The sequence below is a fragment of the Tupaia chinensis genome, unplaced genomic scaffold (genome assembly GCF_000334495.1).
Source record: "Tupaia chinensis unplaced genomic scaffold, TupChi_1.0 Scaffold138568_1, whole genome shotgun sequence".
Taxonomy (NCBI): domain Eukaryota; kingdom Metazoa; phylum Chordata; class Mammalia; order Scandentia; family Tupaiidae; genus Tupaia; species Tupaia belangeri.
The window spans coordinates 704752-714475 of NW_006198462.1; the positions used below are offsets into that span (position 1 = coordinate 704752).

General features: G+C 37.7%; 1 protein-coding gene across 1 annotated transcript in view; it reads left to right on the forward strand.

Annotated features, from left to right (window-relative positions):
- Positions 1-6: 6 nt before the first annotated feature.
- Positions 7-9724, forward strand: part of NECAB1 (N-terminal EF-hand calcium binding protein 1) — a 183548-nt gene continuing 173830 nt past the window's right edge. The window contains exons 1-2 of the mRNA XM_006161410.2: positions 7-37; positions 7768-7792. Of these exons, the coding sequence (XP_006161472.1) occupies positions 20-37; positions 7768-7792 (43 nt within the window). The 5' untranslated portion in view covers positions 7-19. The remainder of the gene's footprint in view (positions 38-7767; positions 7793-9724) is intronic.

The window sequence follows — 9724 nt, forward strand, 5'->3', positions numbered from 1 at the left end:
GCTGCAGCTATCCAAGGGCATGTCCATCTTCCTCGACGTAAGTACGGAGGGAATGGGCTAGGCTGGAGCTTCCCAGGATCTGTCCCTTCTCCAGGAGGAGTGAGTTGTGCACGGTGCTGACCAGCCAGTGGTCGCCCTCGGAGCGCTGGGGAGAACTACCCACCTGCTGCCCAACCACTGAGGCAAAGGATGAAAACCGAGGTCCCCTACCTGCAGCTCAACCACCCATAACGAAATTGGAAAAGTTAGACTTCTCCACAACCTGGGTTTGTTAGGGACACAATTGATTACAACAATCCACAGTCTCCATTTGGGTGAATAGGGCTTTTCTTTTCTTTCTTTCTTTCTTTCTTTTTTTTTTTTTTAACGTTAGAAGAGGTATGGGGTGAGGGGGTGGCCCACCTCCTCTCAAATGCCCTGTTTGCAGCTCCCAACCTCACTGATGTGCCTCACTTAGAACTAAGACAATCGAAGGAAGAAGGAAGCCATGGAGATTGCAACCCCCGTCCTCCCCTAGACCCCTCGGAAAACATTACTTAGAATATATTTTTCTTTTTAGAGTGGTGCCAAGATACTGTTCATGATGATTCTTTTCTCACTACTACCTCCTACTTTTCATTTTTCCCCTTCCCTGTTATTCTCCTTACCCGCTACCTCTCCAAGTGGTAATTACTATTATTATACGCATCAATTCCAGCTTTTGACTGCTTTGCCTTTAGTCCTATACCTCACTTCAGTACTGACTTCCTCCATAGGAGGAATTTTCTTTCTTTTCCTTCGGTGCTATTTCTCTGCTTTCATGCTGTAGTTTCTATCTTGACAGCAGTTTTATTTTTTTTTTTAAGTTCTCAATTTTGCTTTACTCTCCCTTCCTGCGGATTCTCTTCTGTGTATTTTTCACCCTGTTGCCCAGCCCTTTTCTCTGCCTTTGAGTTCTGCTGCCTTCCTAGTTTTCCTCTGCCTCTCAGCCCCTGGCTCTCTTAGCCCCTCAGTTGTTATGTTCATGTTCTCACCGGAGGTAGTGTCTGGCTCATTGGGGACAATTGTGGCCATTTCTTGTTTAGCCATGAGAGAAAATGGGCAAAGGGCATGAGGAGTGCTGTGTGTTCTCTCTTCATCTTCCGAGTTATCATTTCTTATTAATATACAAGTAAATGGAAGGTAGGTCAAAAAGCAAGTGCTTTTATTTGTGGAAGAATGAAAATAGGAGGAAATCAAATTACTAGGACTTTAAGAGTGAGGCAGAGATAATGAAGATAATTGGAAAGGAGCAAGGAACCCACTCAAGTTTATTGCAGATAGGTAAGCAAGAATTTATTTTTAATTGAGAAAGAAACTCCTTTGAATGAATAAAACTGGTCTAAGATAAATGACAAAGATAGGGTTCAGCTGCCTTTCCTGGCATGGAGCAGGGGGGATCCAACTAAAACATAAGTGTCTGATTCCCATTCATTCACTCAGTTGGCTTCTTAACTACCTTATTCTTCCTGTCTCTGCTTGGCTTAGGTCAGATGATGTTATTAGTGCTGATGGTTTAACTGGCTGATGTTTTTTCCTTTTAAGTCCTACCTAAAGCCCTTGAAGAAGTGAGCTGGGAGAATAGAGAGCCCCATACTTAACAAGGAAACCCTCAGGGGCAGAAGAGAGTCAGGGCCCTGAAGATCATGTCAGTTATGGTGATGACTGCTAGGCTGCCATGAGGATTCAAAGAGAGCACACAGCATCTTCATTCATTTGACCTGAACTTCTTTCTGCCCCCAAGGATGTCAAGTGCTTCCATGAGATTTTTTTTTTAATCAGTTAACACATAATGGTGATAGCATGGATATTTTTTTAAGAGAAAATCGAAAGGTCATTTATTATACATGTTATTGTTTTCAAGTTCATAACCACATCAGGTTCCTGTCCTGAAGAAACTTGTTGTCCACAAATAGGACACTTTGCTTTCTTATATCATTTCTAGAATTTAAAATTAAAAATAGAAAACCGTTCCACATGAGAGGTGTTGACATGCTTGTTTGTAAAATGCCAGAGTCTACAAAAAAAGAAAAAAAAAGGAAAAATCTTGCCATTGGATTTTGTCTTAAATAGAAAGATTTGTTTACACTTCTCTTTCAGTGATTTTGTGAAAAATCTAACACTGGTGAAATATATGACATGCAAAAGGTTTTGTTACATAGGGATTTTTGAATTATTCATTGCTGGATCATATTGCTTTCATAAAAATAAAATGTGAAATAGAAAAGCATCATTTCGTTTGATTGGATTTAATATAGTCTAGTGGCACTGCTAAAAAGACTGCTTTTTAAATTCTATTCAAAGTATAATAAATAGGTAGTAAATATTACCTGTCCTGAACAGGAACAGAAATGAAACCTATTGGAGGCTTTGTTATCATATGAACTAATTTCTAAATTTGAGGAAATTTTTGATTTCCAGTGCTTTGTAATCTAATGTCACTGGAATAATAAATCCTTTAAGAAATTATTTAAGCCACCTTTGGAGCATACTGTTAGTGACAAGACTAGACATGCCCAGGTGGATAAAAACTAGAGATAGATGTCCAACAAGAAAATCACAGAGATTTACCACAGCTGTAGGCTTTTCCTTCATTATCTTTATAGCCAAACCAGGAGTGATAATAAATATGAAGGCTGGCCTCATAGCTTACTAGTTAAGGGCAGCAGATCCCACATGGCTGACTGAAGTTCCAATCCCAGCCCCAGCAACTTGAAAAACATGCCAGGACATGTGTCCTAAATCCCAACAGGATGGAAAAATGGAGAAAAAGGGATTGTAGCATGACCACACCCGACTTAAGGAGTGCTTTCTCTCTCTCTTTCATTCTCTCTCTGTCTCTGGTGAGCATACCCACCTTCTGGCCATTTAGAAAATAAAAATATTATGATACTACTTCCCAAGATGATTTTGATTATTATATAAGTGTCCATAGGCTAGGGGACCAGCAAGTGGCATGGTGGTTAAGGTGCTGGACACTCCCACATGGCCAACCATAGTTTGAGTCCCAAACCTGGTGGCTTGCTTTCTCACCTTCTCTCTCTCTCTCTCTCTCTCTCTCTTTCTCTCTGATTAAATTAATAATAATAAGTAAATGAATAATAAAAAATTAAAATAATTCTTTTTAAAAAATCTATAGGCTAGAAAAGGAAGGACACAAGGAAAAGGGCTATATAAATTTGAAGTATTATTGCTACAACAGTATTCTACATTAAATGCATTAATAACAATAGCTAAATCCATGAACTTATACAGGGGTCATTTCTTTATAAATTTATGTGATTTTTTAAAATAAAAATGACAGCTATGTATCAGTTCATTATAAGAATTCTTGGATACCTATGGGGAGAAGGCTTAGAAAACCGTACACTGGTACCACTTTGTGCCAGCACATCAAGGCTGGTGCATGCATCAGCACAAGGCATATCGGCCAGTCTTGGCAAAGGGGCTAAACTGGGTCCAGTTTAGTGAAGCCACACAGACTCACCATGAGGCAATGATTGTTTTTCCTTTCATACCAGCATGCTATCTTTTCCCAGTTTGCTGTAGGGTAGATAACAGAGAATGAACTCTAATTTGGACTACTAGTCCATGTAGCATGTAAGCTCTCCGTTGAATCATTACATTAATCAACTCTGTTTCTATGCAAAGAAGAAAAGCAAACTTTTAACTCATTCCCAAAAGCAAGATAAATCCCAAATGCAATTAGTCACAACTCTACTTTTTTCTCTCAACAGTTTTCCTTTGATTTTTAACTGGGACAAAAGTGATTCCTTCCCTTTCACTGGTGCGGTTGAAGTAGGCTGGTGGCTGTGAGGTAGAGAGGTGTCTTTTCTGTTGTATTCCAGTGCTTTGCCCTTCCAAGTTTTGCACACAAGGAGCCTGGATGGGAATGGACCTGGGAAAGATGAGTAATTGTTTCTGCTCATAAAGACTTAGTTCTGAAGCCCTGTATAGACTCACTCAGCTTTCTGACAGGTGAGCTGGACAGAGGACTGTCAAGACAGAAAGAATGTTCTAGATATGATGGTTCTGTGACTGAATTTTGTGACAGCCACTCATCTCCTATCTTTCCTAGTCATGCATACACTGTTGATCATTTGAGTGAGATTGTCCAGCTGGGAGAATGGGAGTCAACCTCATCATCATCCATCATAATTGGCAAAGCACTTGCCACTCTACTAGTCTCAGGATCCAGCAGAAATTAGGAAAGCTTAGTTTCATTGTTATCATTAATTAAAATTGTTTTCCCACACAGGGAATACCTCAGGCAAAACTGAGAAGATGAATACGTATGTTCTCTTACCTTTTCTCCATCCATCTTTCAGTGCCCACTTGTTTACATCCTGTTTCATGGTGACTAGAAGCCTGGTAGCAAAACTACCTGCCAGCTGTCCAGGCACACATACCATGACTCACTCACTAGGGCTTCCTTTTTTGGAGGGCTCTCCATGTTCTGGAAGAATCCTGACTCCTGGCTCTATATCCCAGTTTAGCAAGAATGAAACTGACTGACTAGCTCATCTTGCAATTGAATTTTAACCTACTCTATGGTGTGAGGCACCTAGCAAATAATACTTCAGTGAATGATGACTTGCCCATTTTTCATGCTTTCCAGATAACATTTACATTTTAATATCTGCCTTTGATAACTTAGTGTGAGGAATAAAGACTTTCAGTCAAGGCCATCAAAGAATGTTTTTCAGGGAGACAAAATCTATTTGATAATCCTTAAATTGTTCCAAAACCATAATATTACCTGTCTTTTAAAGCCTGGTCATAACACTTAAATTATTTACTATCTATCTAATGATCTCACCCATAAGATGAAATGACCCAGATCACTGTGGTAACTTTACATAATAAACTTGATTTTCACCTACAGTACATATTTTATTAGTCTGTGGACTCAGAAGCAAAATTTGCAGCACGTACTCTTCTGTTCATATTCAATTAAAAGAACTCTCTGAATAATAAAAGCTACTGTCTTAATTTTATCTCTGAAAGGCTGAGTCTACTAAGATCATTCATTGTGAAATAAAAGGACAAAGTCCCAGGTCCAACTCTTTGGTGTGTGGTTATTCCTATTCTAGTCACTTTGAACTTATAAGAACACAACAGAACTTGAAATAGAAACTTAAAGTCTGTCAGAGGTAAGAAATAGGATGTATTTTGTGTCCTTCCAACTCTCTACTGGGCTCCATGGTTACAGAGGAGAAAAGCTAGTTGTGATGGAAGGATGGATCTCTAAAATCACCACTAGCAATTCTGTGGATCAAAAAGAATTTCAGCCTTATTCTACTCCAAATATAACTTTTCCTATTAAAATAGTAATACTCAAAAATTAATAATATAATCCTACAATAAGTAAATCAACTTAGTAAAAAGGACCAATTTCTTCTGTATATTGGTTAGGGCAATACTTGTCACTGGAAAAGTTTCATGGGTGAGATTTTTAATAATATAATGTTGGTATTTTATAATAAAACACATTAGAGCAATGCTTAGATTTATTCATACCTTATTTCTGTGAAGTCAACAGAATGAACAATGGATACTGTTTCTAGAGTAGAAAACAGTAAAACAGACAACTTGAGAATAAAAACTATTGCTCATGTTTCAAGCTGACTAAGAAGGGATGATTCAAATATAGAAGTAGCTACGGTTTATGCAACAGTTACTTAGAAAAAAATGATTGTCAATGTTTCCTTTCAAGTGATAAAGTTCATCTTTGTAATATGCTTGAGATATGTTCTCTTTGGTATTGTATATATCATAGCTCTGTATTATATTACCTGCTTATATCTCCATAGCAGAGTTCATTTGATTGTGGCTAACAGAAAAAATAACCCAAAAGGTCTTAAGATAAAAAAATAATAATATACTGACTTTCATAATAGAAAGCAAAAGTCAAGGACTCTGAGTGCCATTATAGTCCAGCGTCTCTGAACAGTGCTCTCCTGGGTACTGGCTCTTCTCAAGTTATACATTGTATTAATTTTCTAGGGCTGCTATAACAAACTATCACAGACAGGGCTACTTAAATAACGGAATTCATTTTTTCACAATTTCGGAGTCCAGTTGGTGAGAATGGACTCCCTCCGTAGGCTCATGCCTCTTCCTCACTTTTAAAAACAGTCGTCAGTCTTCGAAATTCCTTGGCTTGCAGCTGCATCACTCCAGTACCTACCTCTGTCATTGTGTGGCATCTTCCCTGTATTTCTGCATCATTGACATCCTCTCTTCTTATAAGGTTCCAGTCTTTGGTTTTAGTGCCCAGCCCAATTCAGTAAGAGTTTATTTTTCTTTCTTTCTTTCTTTCTTTCTTTCTTTCTTTCTTTCTTTCTTTCTTTCTCTCTTTCTCTCTTTCTTTTTTTTTTTTGGAGAGGTTTTTGCTATAGGGCACATGTGCTTGCCAGAAAGAGGGAGACAGAGAGACAGAAAGCGAGAAATCACCCCCCGGGGGGATGACCACACCACAATCCCTTCTCCTCCTTTCTTCTCTCAGGATCTTGGGCACGCACACAGAGGTGCCCAGCGTGAGTTTAAGCCACCGGGTCTGGTACTGGAACTATGGTCAACTACATGAGAGTCCAGCAACATAGCCATTACACTAACTGCTGTCCCAGTAAGAGCTCATTTTAATTTGGTTACATAAGCAAAGGCTCTATGCCCAAATAAAGTCCAATTCACAATTACGGGAAATTAAAACTAACATTTGCTTTTGGGGGACACAATTGAACCGACAATGTATGTGATAGCAAAATAGCTGACAGCAGCTCCTTGTCTATATCTTCCCAGATTCAAAGACCACAGAAAAGAAATTGTGTTTCTCCTTTAACCACTCAAACTAAACCATGGCCTGTCATTAACTGGCCCTAATGTCCTCATGCCTGAACAGTCACTGTGGCCAGAGAGATGTGACACCCTGTTTAGTCCAATTACTCTTGACGATGTCCAACCCTATGGACACATGTTCCAAGAGTAGAGGAAAGATTCATTTCTAAAGAAAAAAAAATTAAATTATTACCAAAGAGAAATAGGTACACCAGAAGACCATACAGTGTATATCCTCAAAGGCAATTTAAAATAGGTTTGAGATAACAATATAAACAGATATGCATAAACAGGTATGCTCCTATTTACCCATAATTCTTTTTAAATTTGTTTATTCCCAATTTAGTAGAGGTAGTGACCTATATTAACATGCACATATTTAAAGTATAAAATATGAGTTTTGACATATGTGCAATTTTTACCACAAACTGTAATAACTACCCCTATCACAGCAAGAAGTTTATTCACACCCTTTCATAATTCATCCCTTCTGGCCCTGCCCATTCCTAAGCAATTTTTAATCTGCTTTCTGTCACTGTGCCTAGTTTGTACCTTCTAGAATTTTAAATAAATGGAATCATATGGTGGATGTTGTTTTGTGTCTAGGACTTTTGCTTAGCATCATTATTTTGAGATCCATCTAAGTTGTATATATAGCAATAGTTTGTCCCTTTTTCTTGCTTATTAGTATTCCATTGTATGGATATACCACAGTTCGTTTATCCTTTCATTTGTTGATGGACATTTGGGTTGTTTTCAGGTTTTGGCTATTATAAGGGACAGTCTTAATCAGGAAAACTTTACTTAAAATTGGAATTTTTAAAACTTTTGTGATGGTTGAATTATGTGTGAGTATATTAACTATAATATTTACCGAAAATAATGATAAAATATTTCCTTTTTCCTTTCTAGATCCTGAGGAGAGCAGACAAAAATGGTAAGATAAAAAAAAATCTGTGGTTTCTATTTGTTAATTCTTATATTTTAGACAACATTATAAAGTAGGGGAGTCCTAGAAATTGACGTAAAATGTGTGTTTTCTTCTACAAGTAAAAGTTTTTGGCAAGTTTATTGCTCAGGATATTCATGAGAGGTTGGCAGAAGGATTTGCATTTGACAAGAAAATGAAATTTATACCTCTGAAGTAAGAAGGCTTGTCAAAGCCTTGGACTTTGGCTTTTTCCTTTTATGTTTTGAAAGTAATTTTATAGCAATATCAGCTTCTACTCAATGAGTTATTAAGACATGAAGATGCTGTATGAACACAGGTTCATTTGACACCAAAGACTAGAGTCTCCACACTGAGGTTCATGGTGGCCTTGAAGATGCTAAGTACTTTCTAAAATGGTTGCCTAGAAACATACATTGACAGCTTTATTTTTACTTTCTGGTTCCTGGCCATAACTCTCTCATTTGAAGTGTATGTATTGGAATGATGATCTATAGAGACAGAAGTAGGAAATGATGAACCAGAAGCAAAAAATTCCTCTGTCAATTTAATGATGGCTGCATAATGTCTAATTATAAATGGATATAAGCAATATCTTTTGACTCCATTAGTCCATTAGAAATTTCGTCCCACAGAATACCAAATCGAAACTTATTAAATTTATTCTACTGCTGTAATATTACTATAATAGTAATATATTCTTTAAAAAAGAGTTTATCAATTTAGGATACTAAGGATCCTTTCTCTTTCTTGAAATCCCAGTCTTCATCTATAAGGAGAGATTACAGTTAGAGTCTAGAACTGACAATTTAAAGACATATATAATAGTCTAGTTTGCCCTTGAGAAGACATACCAAGAAAAGCTTGACTGACACTTTTTACCCGTCCACACAACAGAAAATATATTAATCCTAGGAGTAATGAAATAACATCCATGTACTGATAACATATGAGTGTACCAGATCATCAAAATATTTTCTCAAATTATGTTGTGGTGATTGATGTATTACCCATTCAAAGATGCTATTTTTCACTTAAAGTGATTAGTTTTTAAGAGAAAAGTAATGATGTTACCATCTTGTCTTTTCATCCCATCCTTTGGACTTTTGCCTGATACTCAGCCCCAGTGATGCCTAGAGTATAATTGGATAGCCCATCTGTCTGTGTATATGCCACCTGTGTTGCATTTTAGCAGCTGTCTCCCGCTCAAAAACCCTTATGTCTCTTTCCACCAAAGCTTCTAGCTCTGTCTGTCTATACTTTTATTTTCTCGGACTCCAAGGCCATCTTACCTTTGTATCTATCACTTTTTCCAAAATCATCATAACCTGTAGTTGAAATAAAAAGTACTTGACAAACCAGTTCATGATTTAATGGTCTATGATAGCCTTATATGTTATGCTACACAGAGTGGTCACTTGTGGCAGCCCATGTTCTTTTCATATTTCTTCATCTGCCTCTCTTCATAAGATACCTTTTCCTTCCTTGCTTTTTTCCTCATGCCTGATCCAAATGAGCTGTCAAAGCCACCTGCCCTCTGCTCTTCTCTCTCTCAGTCTTCACCATGTAGCTTCCTCTGCGGCCCACTGAAGCACTCAGTTCTCTGTGCATGCCACCACCTGCTGTATCTCTGCAATGTTGTCCTCCTCCACCCTCTCTGCTATAACTTTCATTCAACTCAAGAACTCTCATGTATTGCTTACTCAAAATACTTCTTATTCCAGAAGCCTTCCCTGTTTTCCTTGGCAGGTTTCCACCTTTTCTCTCTGTTCTCTCAATCCTTAGCCCATATTGATCATTCCCCTTATGGTGGGAGTCTGTAGTTGTTTGCTGGAGATTCTACTTTGCTAAGCCAAATATGGCTTTTTTTTTTTTTTTTTTTTTTTTTTTTATTTTTTTTTATAACGGGGCGGGGCGTGC